Here is a 19,569-nt window from a genome sequence, read left to right as displayed (position 1 = left end):
ATTGACGTACAGTATATGACGTCTCATCTGTCAGAAACAGACATTTCCAATAACCGGCAGGGCGACCACAGAATGGTTATTATTCTGTAAAACGTCAACATTTCGACTTTTTCATCTGTGAGACGGACACAACGATCTTTCTGAGCTCGTAGTATCTATATTTAATTGACAGAAATACGACCGTTTTACTATACTACCAAAATACCGGTGACTCGTGAACCGGCGCTATGCAGTTAAGCTCAATTTTCATTTGCAGGAGACACAGAGCTTTTGAAGTAATCTAACATATCTCTGTATCATGGGGCCCTGTATTACAATGAGTTTTCAGTTTGTGCACCTATAATAAAACTGAATTGTCGGGAACTTCTCGCCTTTGAATGGGTCTAAAATACCGCGGGTCCTTTTCAGTGCTGTTCTCGTAAGCAATAAGTTTTTCAGATACGCCTTTCTCCGATAACATTTCCTTGATTTTATCGTACTGCCTAACAACAGACTGTAGCATTCTAATCACGCTGTTCCAGCTAGTCTCCGTTTTTGTTTCAAGCTTGTCTGTATCGAATTCACGTCACTAGTTTTGTTCATGAAACGGACAGTATCTCTTCAGCAAAGTCGCGTTATAAATCACGGTAGCCCAGTTCATCCAATAATTGTCATCCAACATGTATTTGAGAACTGTGTTCAAAACATGTGTAACGCATGCGTAATGCTGAAAGGATTGCAGTACCATGCATCTATTAACATATCTGTCAGTGGCAAATTGAATCTTATTGATATGCTGGCTATTTACTCCTAACAATTTGAATAATATTTCATCAATGCAGTTCCTGATAAGTTCCTTAGAATGGATGCAGTGCCACTAAATATTCGGATGGACATGTGGCTGCAATACTTTGTGTCGATGTGCGGAGTTACCTAACGTCACATATCTCAGTCGATGTACTGGTAGAGGTAGGTCAGATCCATGTCCATCACGGTCGCCAGATCTGAAACCTCTCGATTATTTTCTGTGGGGTAGGATGAAGACTACGGTGTATGGCACACCTGTAATGTCAACGGAGGACCTTATTGTTCGAGTCCACGGAACGATTGAAACACTTCAAAGTCAAACGCACAAACTGGTTCATGTGCATAAGGGTCAGCACCGCCGATGTATGTTCTGCATTGACGTATGGGGGTTCGCAGTTCGAAGCCCATCTGTAATGTAGACAGCACGATTTGCTCCTCATATTGGGTTTACTGACGTAATGTGGAGCGCACACCCACCTCACACTTCGACGCTCTGCAGCGGCCAAACCGTGCGTTTCCGGATGTAGGTTCCTTCTTGAAAACCGATCAGAGTGCCTTCCCGCGAAACATACTAAGCGTTGTCCGTGTTTCTTGGGATACCCTGTTTAGGTCGCTGAAGACCGAATGGTGTATTTCCTTAAATGGTGGCCACTCCCTATACTGCTTTCAGAATGTAGGACGAGGAACTTCGCCTTAAGCAAGACAGGAATTCTTCGTCCCATTTTCTTAGCAAGCACGGACTTAAGAAGAACTGCAGCACCACAAGCTGGTTACTACTTTCAGAGTTCCAAATACACACAGTCGAATTTCCTAAGTCCAATGTATGATCAAAGCATGTCGAGTGTTGGTGACGTAAAAGAGGTAGCTGACTCAGATGTTCCAACGTAAACGTGGAACGACTTCCACTACTCTGCCCTTATGTTCGGAGTTACTGAAAGCCATGTTTTAATGCTTATATCGTGTGGAGTTACCGGACGAAAAGTTGTCAATTGCAGGAGATATTTAGCTAATATCGGATAATATCGCCTCTAGTTTGAATAATGACTTCTATTCGGCGGAATAAATACTACTTTTAAAATTTTTTCATGCAGGCCATATTAAGGTGAAGCTACTCATTGATGAATACACCCCGTTGAGCAAAACTAGATAAATAACATAAATAACAAGTGAGAATGTCAACTGCTACGTTTTAGTCACTGTACCAAATAGTCCAAGAGATTAGCACACACTCTAACGGGACAGTGAGGTGCGTTAAGGTACCTTTGTGTTCGTCAAACCAGGACCGTAGACGTGCAGCCCTGTGAACATGGCTGTTGCCATCTTGGTAGACGGGAGTATCTACAGCTTACTCGTCATGAGTATGTAGAAGAAGATGCAACACTTGGTCACCGACAATGCTGACAAACACCCCAGTTCAAGTTGCCCCTAATGTGAGGAAGCGAACGCAAGTCATGGTACGAAAAATTCCCTCAAAATACAGTACCACAGAACCCGATCCGGCCAAACTACGCTCCGCGTGTTAAACGCCACTTTGCGCCTTCGACTTGCGTAATTTGATAAAGGGCATATTTTCGATTCGGAGAACCCCACTACACTGCTCCTGTCCACATCTGTCCAGTTTTGCGTTATTTGGCTGAAGACGTGCAACTTAATATGACGCTGCGAGCAATGTCTTTTTGCAATCCCCATTCTAAACGTCTATTACATCCAGTTCCTTTCACTGTTTGCTGGATCTGCATTTATTGTCAGCAGCAGTTCTTGCCGGGTTTTAAATCCTTTTACCACCGACAAGGTATGACACATATCGGTTGGCATCTTTTTCCGATCAGCCCGCCCGATTGGCCGTGCGGTCTAACGCACGGCTTTCCGGGCGGGAAGGAGCGCGTGGTCCCCGGCACGAATCCGTCCGGCGGATTTGTGTCGAGGTCCGGTAAACCGGCCAGTCTGTGGATGGTTTTTAGGTGGTTTTCCATCTGCCTCGGCGAATGCGGGCTGGTTCCCCTTATCCCGCCTCAGTTACGCTATGTCGGCGATTGCTGCGCAAACACGTTCTCCACGTACGCGTACATCACCATTACTCTACCACACAAACATAGGGGTTACACTCGTATGGTGCTAGACGTTCCCTGGGGAGTCCACCGGGGGCCGAACCGCACAATAACCCTGGGTTCGGTGTGGGATGGCGGAGGGGTGAAGTGGACTGCGGTAGTTAGGGGTTAGTGTTGTTTTAACGTCTCGTCGACAACGAGGTCATTAGAGACGGAGCGCAAGCTCGGGTTAGGGAAGGATGGGGAAGGAAATCGGCCGTGCCCTTTCAAAGGAACCATCCCGGCATTTGCCTGAAACGATTTAGGGAAATCACGGAAAACCTCAATCAAGATGGCTGGAGACGGGATTGAACCGTCGTCCTCCCGAATGCGAGTCCAGTGTGCTAACCACTGCGCCACCTCGCTCGGTCTGCGGTAGTCGTTGTGGGGTTGTGGACCTCCGCGGCTGCGGCGGGGACGGAGCCTCTCCGTCGTTTCTAGGTCCCCGGTTAACATACAACATATATCTTCTTACGATCACTATTCTTACGTCAATGTACGTGGATAAGAGTGATACATCATTCCTCGAAACACGTGGGAAAGTCCACCCTCATGCGCCAGCAGATGGCAGTTTCATTCGGGCTGTGTTCGTGGATACCTCCAAACGCGATACATCGTTTCTGCCGTTCTGTGACGGCTCTACGTCGACCCATATACTGCGCTGATTACATACAAACGACGAGCACATACACACCACTTCAATGTCATGACTTACGACGTTCGTAAAGGGGTTACATGATCGCCTGTTACCAGTGCTCCGGAGCTGTTTAATCTTAATGAGGTATCTAATATTTCGTACAGTGAGGTTATTGGTGATCACACATGATAGAAATGGTTAAATGACTAAGCGTTAATACTGGATTTACGAAATGGGAGGCAGGGTGGGACGGAGGAAGGAACCATGGAAGTTAGTTAAACGACTCATAGAAAACGGAGTCATTGGTAAATGGAAATGTCGTGTGGCTACGGCCTCCCGTCGGGTAGACCGTTCGCCTGGTGCAGGTCTTTCGATTTGACGCCACTTCGGCGACCTGCGCGTCGATGGGGATGAAATGATGACGATTAGGACAACACAACACCCAGACCCTGAGTGGAGAAAATCTCCGACCCAGCCGGGAATCGAACCCGGGCCCTTAGGATTGACAGTGTGTCACGCTGACCACTCAGCTACCAGGGCGGACGGAGTCATTGGTGACGGATCGACAGTTCAATTGGACACATAAACTATCTGAAATCAGCTGCAGGGAACCATCCCTGGATTTTAATTTTAAAAACCAACAGCCTCAGTTGCAAAGTTTACATAGATTCATCTAGGTTTCAGTCGTGATAACCCAACCTTCTTCAGAATAAAAGTAACTACCGTTTGTCCATAGTGGACATCGTCAAGCTAGAACTACAAATCCATAAATTATCGTCAGACTGTAAAAACTTATCTGAAACTGCCTCGGCTCCACTTCGCGACCGCGGTTCGGCAGCCACGAGTGCTGTACTGGAACTGCTGACTGAGTTCGAGTACAGCACTCGTGGCTGCCGCGCCGCGGTCGCGAAGTGGGGCCGAGGCATTTTCAGATAAGTTTTTAGTCTTACGATAACTTATGGATTTGTAGTTTCAGCTTGATGTCCACTATGGACAAGCGGTACTTACTTTTATTCTGAAGAAGGTTGGGTTATCCCGACTGAAACCTAGGTAAATCTAGGTAAACTTTGAAACTGAGGCTTTTGGTTTTTAAAATTAAAATTAATATTTATACAGTTGCTGACAGGGCCGCGAAATGTTGAAAATATCCCTGGATTTCACTGAAATGAGTTAAGGATACAACCGAAATACTAAAGCTGGTTGGCCATTCCATTATCTGTATCACTCCATTAATGAAACGAGTAGAGTCATCTTAACCATTCCACTATTTCGCTAGGTGTCATTCAAGTACGAGGTGAGGGAACTACGTTTCTTCATTAATATTTTTTTTTCTAAATTAAATTAAATGTAATGGTCAGCAGTCGAGAACTAAAACTCTGAAAATAATTTATGAAATTGAATATTCTGAATGTAGGCTGAGCGAAAGTGAATCATGCAAGGTGGTGCAACCGGAAAAGAAGGAATTAGTGGCTTCTGAAATTTATTGGATATTAAAGATTAGGTATAGAACAGAAATAAGAAATTCGACGATTAATATAACAGGCGTGAGAATAAGAAAGGTAAAATTTCTTACTTTAAAAGAATGGCGGCTGGGAGAGGGGGGGGGGGGGGGGGGGAAGGGAGGGGTGAGCGGGAGGGAATACGGTGTGCGATGAAGTATCTATAAGAGATTAATTTAAAAATTCAGGAGGCACAAAGGACAAGTCAAAGAACTGCATACATTTGAAACTATTTAAATTTTGAAGTTCAGCCGGAGCCTTTTTCCATTACATTCGGAACTACGAGTTGTTCTTTTTTCCATTCACTTCACTCTAAGCTTATTTATCAATCAATGATGTTGTGCAAATGTGTATCTCTCATAACGAGACTAATGACATGAGGTTGTTAGGTATTCCCTTATCGAATGATGTCACAAACCAGCAAACAGTCTACACGCAAAAATACCATCAGGTTTCCTTCCATCTACATCTATGCCTACATCTACATAAATACTCCGCAAGCCACCGTACGACGCGTGGTGGAGAATATCTTCTACAACTATTAGTCATTACCTTTCCTGTTCCACTCGCAAATAGAGCGAGGGAAGAACTATCTATATGGCTCCGTGCGATCCGGAATTTCTCATATCTTATTTTCGTTCTTACGCGAAATGTCCAGTGGCGGCAGTAGAATAGTAATGCAGTCAGCTTTTTCGAGCGAAAAGACTGTCCTCCTCCCTACAGGGATTCCCATATGAGTTCATGAAGCATCTCTGTAATATCCATGAGTTGATCTAACCTACCAGTAACACACTTAGCAGCCCTCCTCTGAACTTCCCCGATGTCTTTCTTCAATCCGACCTGTTTGGGGTACCAAACACTCGAGAAGTACTCAAGAAAGGGTCGCACTAAAGTTCTATACGCGCTCTTCCTCACAGATGAACCACACTTTCCTAAATTTCTGTGAATAAACTGAAGTCGACCATATGCCTTCACTAATACCTACCTTACGTCCTCGTTCCATTTTATGTCGCAAAGCGACGTGACAGTCACAAGTAGCACACTGCTGATGCCATATTCGAACATTACTGAATTGTTTTATCTACTCAGCTGCATTAACTTACATTTTTTACACTTAGAATAATGTGACATTTATCACACCAACTACAAATTTTGTCTTAGTCACCTTGAATCCCCCTACAATCACTCAACGAAGACATTTTTCTGTACACCACAGTGTCATCAACAAACTGCCGCAGATTGCTGCCCACCCTGTCTGCCGTATCATTTATGTATACAGGATATAATATCGCTCCTATGACACTTCCCCGGGACATCCCTCACGATATCCTTGTCTCTTATGAACACTTGCCATCGAGGACAGCATACTGGGTTCTATTACTTATGAGATCCTTGAGCCACTCACATATACGAGAACCTACCTCCGTTAGGACTTTCGTTAACAGTCTACAGTAGGGAACCGTGAGAAATACTTTTTAGTAAATTTAGGAATCTAGAATCTGCCTTTTGCCCTTCATTCATGATCCGCAGGCAATTGTGCGACAAAGGGCAACCTAAAATTCGCACGAGCAATACTCTCTAAAAATGTGCTGATATGTGTCCAGTAGCTTTCCTGTCTGTAGGAATTTATTATGTCCGAACTGAGAATTCTGTAGAAGACCGATGTTAAGAATATTCGCCTGTAATTTTGCAGGTCCATTCTTCAACCCTTCTTATATACAGGAGTCACATGCGCTTTTTTCCAGTCTCTTGGGACTTTGCGCTGGGCGAGAGATTCGCGATGACTACAAGCAGTTGCTTCTTTATGCCAGGGATGCTAATCACTATGCCCTCTACGGGGGAATCTGTGCGAAGCTCAAACGATTGTACGTTTGTACGATCCTCCCGCGTGAATGATTTCTTAAGCTAGAAATATAGAACTTCAGCTTTCCTTTGACATCTCCTGCTGCCGCACCAGACTGATCAACGGGTCATTGGACAGAATCCGTTGACCTGCTTAGCGATTTGATGTAGGAACAGTATTTCTTTTGATTGTTATCGGCTCGTTACTTGAGAAAAAGAACTGACTGTTCGCGAAAGATACAAAGAATAGTATATTTGGAAGATTTAGTCATTCCAAAGATCTTCGATGTTCATTGTTTGATGCAAAATTCTGCTGAACGGAACATTATAGTTATCAGTGTTTCCTCTGCCTTTCATTTTTATCGTTTGAAATGGAGGAATGAACCCAAGTTCCTGTCCAGACATGTACGAGTAGATTCCCCGTGTTTGCTCTAATTCCCTTTGATTGTAGTTCAAAATGGTTCAAATGGCTCTGAGCACTATGGGACTCAACATCTTAGGTCATAAGTCCCCTAGAACTTAGAACTACTTAAACCTAACTAACCTAAGGACATCACACACACCCATGCCCGAGGCAGGATTCGAACCTGCGACCGTAGCAGTCCCGCGGTTCAGGACTGCAGCGCCAGAACCGCTAGACCACCGCGGCCGGCTTTGATTGTAGTGATAGACTTGTTACCTTACTTATATCCTGATAGCCTTTTTTGATTTAATGCACCAGTGAGTTCGATAAAAGAACTCGTTCACACGTACTATCATGTTTGAAGGTACGCAAGATCAAGAGACCGGTTAAGTAGAATATGTACGAGTAGTATTGTGTATTTTCATTTGTAATGTGGCAGCGTGTTTACGTAACTACTATCTGGTTTAGTTTCCAGCTGTCGGGGATCAAGTGGCAACTGGCGTAAATAAATAAATAATAAAAAAAAGAAAATCCACACATCATTTAAGGAAGAGAACAACATTCTTGCTTTAAATAATACATGAGCAGTTTCTCTCCCCATTATTGTCTACTTGAATTATTACCCAGAAATCAATGATCCTGACGCAGACATGACGTTACAGTATAAGCTTCATTTATTTTTCTGAGGCGACAGCAGCTTTGATTTGTTGTGAATGTCAATCCTATACGTAGGGACGCGTTTTACTTCATTATACCGTAGTAACAAAGTTTCCTGTTGCATATTAGTTTTAAAATATATTTAGTTCCCACATTTTAATTATTTAGAACTGAAGACTATACCGATGGACATCCACGTTTGCAAATCACAATTATTTGTTGTATTGTTAAAGTCACATATATGCAGTGATGAAGGTGCATCGTCTTCCTATAGATGTTATTTCTTTAATAATTCTAAATTTTATTGTAGGAACGGTCCTGTTTTCACATACTGCAAAGGCTTTTGATGTGACTGATGAGGATAGCGCCGTTTGTTCTGCGATTTTATGTAGCTCTAGGAGATATGCAGCCATGCTTCACCAGAGCATTTTGGCATCAGTCTCTTCGTCACGCGCAGATTGCAACAGCCGGTTTCAGTATTAACGTCAAGCAACAGTATCTGAACTGCTCAGTTTGCATATTTTGTAAGTGCGTTTGTGTGTAGCTCTGTCAGCAGATTTTACTGACACTCCAGTGTGAGATACTAAATGGCGCAACGACGTTTTCGGACGTCCTTCCAAGGCTGCTTCTAGCTTTCGCGGGCTGGTCAAAAATAAGGAAACACCAAAAAACAACGCATTACCATGGTTAACACTGTCTACAAAAACAGTTGACATTCAAACTAGCTTCCGGTCGTCTCGACGTGGATAAACACAGGTGCTGTATGGTTTTCAACGGAACCTTGTGCCATTCTTCCTGCAAAGTAGTGGCAAGTTGAGGTAACGATGATAGAGATGGATAGCGATGACTTACTCTCAAAGTCTTAATAATATTGAGATCTGATGAAAGTGGTGGCCAAATGAGATACGACGATTCATGCTTGTTCTTGCAGAACCAGTCCTGGTCAATGCAAGCTGTGTGAACAGTCACCCTGTCTCCTTGGAATACAACACCGCCATTGGGCAACGAACACTGTACCATGGGATGGACCTGATCAGCCAAAATTGTCACATAATCCTTGGCAATAATGTGATTTTGCAGAGTAGCCATGAGGCGCATTGGAATACCACGATATGACTGCCCTAATCATCACCAAACCCTCGCCATGTTTCACTCTTCGGACGTAAAACTCGGCCAGAAGTTGGAAACAGTGTGAAACTGAATTCCTCCGACTTTCTTCCATTGTTCCACAGTCCAGGTTTTTGGGGCTTTGGCATCATTTAGTGATTGTTACGGGCGCTTACATCACTGGTGAGTGGTCTTGGAATTCCATTTCTCCCTGCAACTCCCATCTTATTGTGTTCCCTTCGCGTTGTTTTGGTGCTGGCAGGATTCGTGTGATATTCAGTTCTGCAGAGAGTTTTGACGATGTCGTCTTCTTCGTCACAGTCCTCTTCGATGAATGTTCGTCACGATCACTCAACACACATTTTTGTCCGCCTTACAACTTAGCGGTTAATGTTTTTCTGCTTTCCCTAAACGCAGTGTAAATCTTCGACACGCTGCCTCTTGAAACACCAAACACTTCGGCTACCCTGATTGCAGAAGCAGCCACCATACGAGTAGTAACAGTTTGCAGTAACGTTCGAATGAACTGAGCTCCTACATAATTCACTCACAACTACAGAGAATGCTGTTATGACCACGTATGTCTCTGCAACGTATTGAAGACTGCACAGGTACCGTTCGTGGTCACATACAACAGCGCAACTTGCAGACTTGGCTGGCATCAGCATTTATGTTCAAGCATGCATTTCTCGTGGTGTGTCCACATTTTTGTCCACTCTGCGTATCTACACTGCCTGACGAAACAACAGCGAAGACCCGAGAAGACAGCGTCGGATGTCATTGTAACATCTTAGACCCACACACCTTCGATGAGTATGTAACCGATTAGAGTTGCAAATGTATGTGGAACGTTCACCACAGCGCATTATTTTCGTTTGTGTCTACTGCTGTTACCAGGCTTGGAAGACGGTTTGAAAGGGACCTCATTAGGCGGGCTGGTCGAATCTTTTAATATCCAGATTTGTGGCGTATTGGGATTCGACTGTGCCCCGACGCTGGACTGAGTGGGAACGCACATATACACGTCCCCGAAGTTCAAATTTAGCACGTCTGACCACCACAAAGAAGGCTCGCGGTATTGTGCACCACGCACATCGTAGCCCAACCACACCTGTGAGTGCCGGCCGAAAAGAAATAATGGACTCCCGGCAGCACTATGTGTCATCCTACACCATTGGTTGGAAACTACCACCAACCCGAGTAGCGAATTACCATTCAATGCGAAGGCTGCCGTTAGCATCGTAATACAGACTGCTGCGTTTGGAAGAGTGCCGTGAATAGCGTCACACTGTATCCTGGATAACCATCGTCGGTATGTATAACGGCGACCTGGATCGACGTCCCATTATTATTGCAATGTTTTGGAGTCGCACAGCGGTGCTACTACTGGCGTCATGGAGTGGGGAGCCATCGAGTGTGACTTCTGGTAACTACTGCTAGTGACTGAACTCTGACAGCACAGAAATAAGTCACGGACATGGTGTGTCCTCATGTGTTACCTCTCCTGTGACAGTATCGTGGTGCCAGTTTCCGACAGCTGTCCTCCACGCGTGGCGTGTCTCTAAAGTGTGCGCGTGATGTTGGCGCCCTCGCGCGCCTAAGAACATCGCCATATCTGTCTGCGACAGAACACGTGTGGGGTATCAGTATCATATCAATGACCAGTTGCACCATTTGTGGGCCAGCTTGCCTCAGGAGACGAATAAAACGGTTTTACGACACTCTTCCGAACCGAATGAGTGCACGCATTCAGCCCAGAGAGGGGGTGAAGCGTCATATGAGAAGTGCGTTCGTACTGTCAAGTTCTTCATAAATTTGACTATTTTGTAAACACTGCGGTAGCATCATTTACGTGGCAACATACGAATTTTTAATGCTGAACGTAATCTGATATGGCGAGCGATGGGAACACGTGCGTCACCCAGGAAGATTCTCGAAAATGATAGTTTTCTTGGCGCAAGTGTTCAAGTGTGGGAAAGAACAATGTTGTCTGGTAGTACTGACCTCTAAACCTTCAAATACGGTACACTCACCGGTAAGTGTTACTGTGACGCTGTACTCCTTCCCTACGACCTTCTCATCAGGAGTGCACTGACTTAATTTTCAGGGTTCCGTACCTCAATCTGTAAAAACAGAACTCTTATGGGACCACTTTGTTCTTCGTCTGTGTCTATAACGAACTCTTTTTCTCAGGAATGGATCGACGTATCAAGTTGAAATTTATATCACGTAGCAAGGTGTATGATCCCTTGGTGGTAAAAACATTGAATTTCATTTTTTTTTATAATGTCGTGTGACTAGGGCCTCCCGTCGGGTAGACCGTTCGCCGGCTGCAATTCTTTCGATTTGACGCCGCTTTGGCGGCTTGCGCGTCGATGGGGATGATGGTTCAAATGGCTCTAAGCACTATGGGACTCAACATCTGAGGTCATCAGTCCCCTAGACTTAGAACTACTTAAACCTAACTAACGTAAGGACATCACACACATCCATGCCCGGGGCAGGATTAGAACCTGCGACCGTAGCAGCAGCGCGGTTCCAGACTGAAGCGCCTGGAACCGCTCGGCCAGAGCGGCCGGCGATGGGGATGAAATGATGATGATTAGGACAAGGCAAGACCCAGTCCCTGAGAGGAGAAAATCTACAACCCAGCCGGGAAACGAACCCGGGCCCTTAGGATTGACATTCAGTCGCGCTGACCACTCAGCTACTGGGGGCGGAAAAAACACTGAAGTTTCTAAGTCAATGAAATGAAAATATATAGCCATTTATGTTACGTCGTTTAATACTCACAGATTAAGTCATTAAAATCTGTAGGTTACTTCCCGCTGGCCTAGAATCATGGCCACGCGGGGTAGCCGCGCGGTCTGGGGCGTCTTGTCTCGGTCCGGGCGGCTCACCCCGTCCGAGGTTCGAGTCCTCCCTCTGGCATGGGTGTGTGTGTTGTCCCTAGCGTAAGTTAGTTTAAGTCAGTTTAAGTAATGTGTAAGCTTAGGGACCGATGACCTCGGCAGTTTGGTCCCATGAGACCTAACCACAAATTTTCAATTTTCCATAGAATCATGACATTTGGAAAAAATCGCCGATATTATCGGGTTACAGAATGGATGAACTGTCTATAAACATAGTTAAGATCAATATTAAAGCAATAAGAGCCCTCGGTCGCAACCGGTTTGCGACAGAGGGCTGTTATTGCTTTAATTTAACTTTGTAAACGGTCGCTGACCATGGAGACATGTTTAAAACTTTAATAGTTGAGTTTGTACGGAAACCTCTGAGTGCGAGTCCTCCTCTCGCGCACTGGACAATTTTAATGGACGATAATGCGCGGCCACAGGTGGAGCAGCTCTTACAACGAGAGGATTTTCGGCTGATGAACTGGCCTGTTATTTTCCTGACTTAACTCTCGTCGCGCACGTGTGAGACGCGTTGGGAAGCCATAGTGCAGGACGTCGAAGTACATCAAATACCATTCATCAGTTGTCAACCACGCTGGTAGAGGAATGGAGCGCCCTACCACCAGCACGCCTTAGCCGCTTTGTACCCAGCTTGAGAACAAGTTTCAGGGGACGTACTGCCGTCCGTGGTGATGGTGCACCCTCCTAAGAACCGCGTCCGGCCCTTTGTCAAGTCCAGAGAACTGTCATAAATCGCGGTGACGCTGGTATAATTATTGTCATTGAATAGAAGTGTCATTTCTGCTCTTCTCATTCAATATTTTAGTTATTAGGTTGGTGCATAAGTTAGTAGCCTTTTTTTCATGTTGGTATCTTTAATTCGCCACGATAACTGAGTTTACGTATTGTCATTTTGTCACTGGAGGTAGTGCGTGGTGCTGTGGACGTTAGAAAATGGCATGCCAAGTGGAGAAATATGAACATTCCGACATATTTTCTCTTTTAGTTCAATAGAGGGTTGACAGCAGCAGAGGCAGCCAAAAACATTTGCTCCGTCAATGCTATTGGACAGAGGACGGCGAAAGATTTGTTTTCTCGTTTTGAAAATAGTGACTCTCCACGTTCAGGAAAACATTCGGGATTTGATGAACATCGTTTAAACGCATTAACCGACAATGATCCATGCTCGAGAACTGGTAAGTGTGATGAACTGTGATCATTCCACCATTTAGTTGCAATGGAGACATAGGGAAGGTTAAAAAATCGAGAGTATGGGCACTGCATCCTCTAAGCCAAAATGACAAAAACCAGCAGGTGGCCGTATGTGCACCTCTGCTTGCTCGTCTTGAATTTGCTCGTGAACAACCGCGATCATTCCTATTCTGTATCGTTACTGGTGATCATAAATGGCGTATTTATGCTAATATAAGGAAAAGAAAGTAACGGTTGAGCCTAAACGAAGCAGCACTTCCCCATGCACAAAAAAAGTTCAAATGACTCTGATGGGAGTTAACATCTGAGGTCATCAGTCCCCTAGAACTTAGATCTACTTAAACCTAACTAACCTAAGGACATCACACACATCCATGCCCGAGACAGGATTCGCACCTGCGACCATAGCGGTCACCCAATTCCAGACTGAAGCGCCTAGAATCGCTCGGCCACAACGGCCGGCCCCGTGCACAAACCTGTCCGCATCCGAAAAAGATAATGTTATGCATCTGGTGGAACAGCGACGATGTGGTGTAATAAGAATTGTTTCTCCGAGATGTAACTATCACTTCTGCCATTTACTCTCGACAAATGTCACGTCTTGCAGACGCAATCCAGGAAAAACGACCAGGAAGACTGGGTGAAGAGATGCTACTCGACAATAACGCCCACCCTCATTCTGCTACACTGACAAAAAACACTGTACAGGAGTTGGTTTGGGAAATCATTCCTCGCCCACGTTTTCACCTGATATTGCGCGCTCGGATTTTCACCTTTTCGGCCCTCTATCAAACAGTCTTCAAGGAACGTCCTTTATGGATGAAAATGCGCTCCGAACATGGCTCGGCGAGTTTTTCGCCTCAAAACCACGTGGTTTCTACACTCGCGGAATCGAAAAGATATCCCAGCCTTCGCAAACTGATGTAAATAGCGAAGGTGAATATATTATTGGTGACAGAAACCTCTGTTGTGTGTTTCTCTTGAGTTTATCAAACTTATGGAACGAAGCTGCGAACTTACGCGTTACTTGGCAGTGAGACGTCATGCGAAAGTTCCTTTTGTTCTTCAGTTTTGAGCACCAGTGTATTATGACTGAGTACGGATCACTAATTCAAAAAATGTTCGTAACTGCGCTTGACGAATTGTCTGTTAACGACGTACGTGATTCCCGGTTTAAAGTTCAGTTGGACCACGTGTACCCCCTTCGGCTTCGCTGTTTCCTCAAGCGCCTGTGTACTCACGCTCAGCGTACCTGTGCGGGTAGGTGAGGATGACGGCGCCGCTGCACAGCGACTCGTTGCCCGCGACGGCGAACAGCCTGCGGTTGACGACGACGGCGGCGCCGTGGTCTGGCCGGCAGTCCGGCGTGGCGCCCGTGACGCAGAGCGCGTCTGTGCGCGGCCGCGGGCACAGGCCCAGCTGCAGCTCCACCGCAGTCTGCTGCCGCAGCTGCCTCTTGCCGCTGCCCATGCCGTAGCCGACCACCAGCGCCACCACTGGAGGATCGCTGCGACCGTGCAATGTATACAATCACTCGGATGAAATTAGCGGTACAAGGTGAAGATTTATTTCTTTCCTTTTTTTAAAAAAAATTATTGGCTCTCAGAAAGGCCATTTCAACAATAGAATGTCAGATACGATGATACGAACGTAAGGACAACATCGAAAACACCCAGTTCCCGAAAGGAGAAAATCGTCCACTCGGACAGGAATCTAACCCGGGCGCCTTTCGTTAGCAATATATTAACGCTATCCGCCTAGCTACTGTGGTGTACAAAACAAGCCAACCTTGAATGAATATACAGAGGGGTCCAAAAAAAATGTATCCACTGTTTAAAAGTCCACAACTGACAAACTAATTGACGGAGTTGTCTTATCTTTGGTAGTGTAATAGTTTGTAGTTCTGGAAATCGCCACACAAGCCTTGTATTGCGTTTTTTTGTTTTGTCAGATGACAGTCGCCAGATAGTGTTTTGTTCTTAGTTGCACCTAGTTACTCGAGTAAACATGGCTGGCGCAAGGCTTACATTCGATGAAAGGAAGACAGTTTTGAAGTGGTATTTTAAGTACGAAAACATTAATGAGGTTCAACGGCAATAGCGAAATGACTATCAAACATAGCCACCGACACGTTTAACGATTCCTCTCATTCGAGACAAATTTGAAGCCGAAGGCTGTGTTAAAGATGTACACAAATAACGATCTGGACGACCTGTAACAGTAACAAGTCCAGCTAACTCCCGTCGTGTGTTACAACACTTCACTCGCTCACCACAGAAGTATGTGAGACAGTCTGCCCGTGAAACTGGAGTGAGTCGCTCAAGTGTTCGGCGAATTTTGAAGACAGCAAAGTGGAAGTGCTACATCCCACGATTGCTACACGCAATGAACGAGAACGACTCAGATCGTAGAGTGGAGTACTGCGAGTGGTTTACTAACATGGTGCGCAACGATGAAGAGTTTACAGAGATGATTGTGTGGTCTGATGAGACACAGTTCAAACTCAATGGTACAGTAAATCGCCACAATTGCATCTACTGGGCCACCGAAAATCCGAACGTCCATATAGACAAAGCTTTGAATTTGCCAGGAGTAAATGTGTGGTGTGGGTTGTCTTACCGGGGCTTGATTGGGCCATTCTTCTTTGACAGTACAGTTACCGGTGAGGTGTACCTTCATAAGCTTCAGACATCCATTTTACCTGCCATTCGATACACGTATGGAGACGGAAGAGTTTACTTTCAACAAGATGGTGCCCTAGCCCACTACCAAAATCGTGTTAGGGTGTATCTCGACGAAAATCTACCAGGAACATGGATAGGCCGTAGAGGTGCTGTGGAGTATCCACCACGTTCCCCAGACCTAACTTCTCTGGACTTTTACCTGTGGGGAACACTAAAGGACGTCGTTTATTGACAAAAGCCATGCAAATTGGATGAACTTCGAGAATCCATCGTACATTCATGTGCAAATATCCAACTGAACATGTTGCAGTCAGTAGTTCGTGCTGCAGTTCGGCGACATCGTTTGAGTGTGGATGTTAATGGTGACCATTTCGAACACCTACAATGATATCTTTAAGTTGGACTACACTTTCAGCAAAAATGAGACAACTCCATCAATTAGGTTGCAAGTTATGGACTTTTAAACAGTGGATACATTTTTTTGGACGCCTATGTATATATACGAGATGCGACAATAAATTAATGAGACTAATTTTCTTTGCAAGATGTGGCAACCCTGCAGGCTTGCGTAGGCACAATAGCTTTGACCTTGGTCTATAAGCTGCTTCTAGTCCAAGCGGCACATCGATGCAACTGCTAATTCGTGACTTGTGCGGTGATAAGTTAACACGTGTTTGTGACTCTCGTCACGGAAATGGAACCGCTTAATATTGCGCAACGGTATGCCATTTCTTTTTGCGTTAAATTGGGTGAAAACGTGGCGACAACTTACGGTACGCTTCTGAAGGCTTTTGGAGAGGAGCTTATGTCAAGAGCTCAAGTTTTTCGTTAGCATAAAATGTTTAGTGAAGGCAGAACGAATGTTGAACATGAAGACCGCAGTGGACGTCAATCAACCTCACGGACGGATGTCAACTTGGCCAGGGTGCGTGAACTTGTACGATCTGATCGAAGATTATCCGTGAAAATGATTGCAGAAGAGCTGAACATCGATCGAGAAACGGTTCGTCTAATAATAACTGAAGATCTTGGTATGAGAAAGATTTGTGCAAAAATAGTTCCCAATAATCTCACACCACAACAGCGACAAACACGGAAAAGTGTGGCAGCCGATCTGTTAGAGCAAACGGAAATCAATCCAGAATTGTTGAGCTGTGTACCGGTACAAAACGCCAAAGTTCGCAGTAGTGCTCAAAGGGATCGCCCAGAAAAAAAAAAAAAAAAAAAAAAAAAAAAAAAAGTGAAATGAATGCTTGTGTGCTGCTTTGATTCCAAGGGAATTGATCATAAAGAGTGGGTCCCTCCTAGACAAACAGGTGACAAATATTACTACAAAGGAATTTTAGAAAGACTGACCATTGGATTCTGCATCACGATAATGCGCCATCCCACACTGCTCTGTCAGAACAGCAATTTTTAACCTCAACGCTCTGTGCGAATTTTTTCTATTTTCAAGAGTCAAAACTCATCAAAGGCAGAAGCGCTGGAAAAAGTGTGTGCAATTAGAAGGGAACTACTTTGAAGGAGTCAACACTAAACTTGATTAAAACGGTAAGCAACTTTTTTCACATCAGTCTCATTACTTTATTGTCGCACCTCATTATTCTGAAGTACATATTAACTACTTTTCAATATGTTTGGTAAGAATATATGTGTCCTTCCCAAACATCTTGAAAAGCAGTTGACATTTACTTCTAAGTTCTTGGCCGATTTACTTCAAATTTCTACATTCAGGTAAAACAATGAATCAAATTAACGGAAAATTAAATGCCTAAGAAAGGAACTATATCGTGGTAAACTGATTATAATTCCTATTGCGAGAATTAACTGCAGCGGCAATACCCGTGTTGGAGATAGTACAATCGTACGTCACTATTTTAGTCTGTTTCACAGTCATTTGTATAATAAGTCCACAGTGTCATAGAAATGCTAAGGCAATTCATGGATATACTAGCAAGAAAAGTCACTAGGTCGTGGGTCCACCAGAAGATCGAACAGTACCCTACATATATCCCGAACTGCGACGGAAACTGTTCTAGTAGTTCGAAATCGTGCTCAAACACAGCCCTACTTGGAACAGTAAAAACCGAGTTGAAATAATAGAAGACAATTTCTCCAAAAACACAGTCAGATAGTACTCGCAAAACATAACACATTACACAACAGGGTCAATCAGTGTGTGTGGCAGATATTAAACATATAGGGCAACGCCGGGCACTGCATATAGTGTTCCATAAGAAAAACTTACTGGAAAATCTTAGGATGTACCGAAACAAAGACCTTTAACAGAAAACCGTGACATAGTACTTCCATGCGTGATCGTAGGTAATGAAGCATTTGGGCTGATGGAAAATTTAATCAGACCGTACGGTGAAAAACGGTTGACTAATGAAATATGGTTTTTTAGCTGACGGCTAACTGTAGCACATAGATATGTTTAATGTAACTGCTGTTCTGCGGCGCGTATTAACTGAAGAATACTACATCACCCATGAGATGTCTGAGTGTGTTGCGTCAAACACATTGTAAAAGCTATCACAGTACTTCATATCTACGTTGGAATGGGAGGTAGATTCAAACATGAAGACATCTTAGAAGGAAATCTCACAAGTATAAATTTTACCGACGATGGACGACCTGCTTCATCATCGTATAACGTCTGGGCTAAATTTACCAATTATTTTGTAACGAACGTAGACTTACCATGCACACTGTACGATGTGAACGAAAGTGAACTTGCTAACGATAAAGTTTTTCTTATTTATATTTTTCCTAGAGTCACTTCCCTCACAGAAGAGCAAAACCAATATTTTCAAAAATCGTCATTTGAAAATTTATTTTTATCCAATCCGACACTATACTCCTAAATTATGGCCTTTTTCCAACTTCTTCAGCTAGTAACTCAATGTCAATATTCTCGTCTCTGGTTTCACTCATTCTTCGCAACGTAGAACTAAGAAAATTAACAGAAACAGAAAGACAATTCGTCTGGTCACCGTGGAAACTTGCAGTCAATTGAATAGCACACAGGCGACATCAGTCTTTCTAACCGCTCAACGCGCGTTTGTCTGCGTCAAGAATTTCTTTTTTTTTCGTAAATTCTGCCTTAACGTACGCTAATGTGATCGGTCTGTAAGTTGAATGTAAAGGTTCCTATACAAGTGTCAGAGTTCTGTCATGTCTAAGAGTGTAACATGAGAGTGTCTGAATATGAAAATCAAAGAGGAGTTGTGGAACGGTGCGGTAGCTGAGTAGTTGAGAGCGTAAGCTCGCGATTCGGCGGCTGGAGAAAATTAAGTTGTAGCTCCGAAATGCGTTAGACTAAAAATTGAAAAAAAAAATGTAATACTGTGACGGCAGACGGCATACTAATGACAAATACGGTCAACCAGGGTAACTTTTTATCTGTCAGGGTATTTTTGTACCACTTACCACTTTTGTTTCCAATGGCTACTGTTTCACTTACTTGCATTACTTTATACTAAAAGTAACAGTATTATTACCTCCATGATTTCTAATTAGTATTTCAGTTGTATTTCCAACTTCCCTTAAGCTCTTGGGCTTGTAATTATCCTTCAATTGCGTTGACTGCAATTAATTGCGAGAGAGCTTCTGGCGACAGTTAAAGTTGAACACTACCAGGTCGATATAAATATATTGATCTTTCAAAGTAAACCTGTAGCACTGAATTAACACTGCTTGTTTCTACTTTTTATTGACATCCGATTCCCTTCCGGCACGGCCTAAATTTACCCACA

General features: G+C 44.1%; 1 protein-coding gene across 1 annotated transcript in view; it reads right to left on the bottom strand.

Annotated features, from left to right (window-relative positions):
* Nucleotides 1–19,569, bottom strand: part of LOC126248460 (uncharacterized) — a 114,671-nt gene that overhangs the window by 13,941 nt on the left and 81,161 nt on the right. Inside the window, exon 3 of the mRNA XM_049949505.1 lies at nucleotides 14,380–14,634. Coding sequence (XP_049805462.1) covers nucleotides 14,380–14,634 — 255 coding nt within the window. The remainder of the gene's footprint in view (nucleotides 1–14,379; nucleotides 14,635–19,569) is intronic.

Source organism: Schistocerca nitens, chromosome 1 (genome assembly GCF_023898315.1).
Source record: "Schistocerca nitens isolate TAMUIC-IGC-003100 chromosome 1, iqSchNite1.1, whole genome shotgun sequence".
NCBI lineage: Eukaryota > Metazoa > Arthropoda > Insecta > Orthoptera > Acrididae > Schistocerca > Schistocerca nitens.
This window is presented reverse-complemented; position numbering and strand designations above follow the sequence as displayed.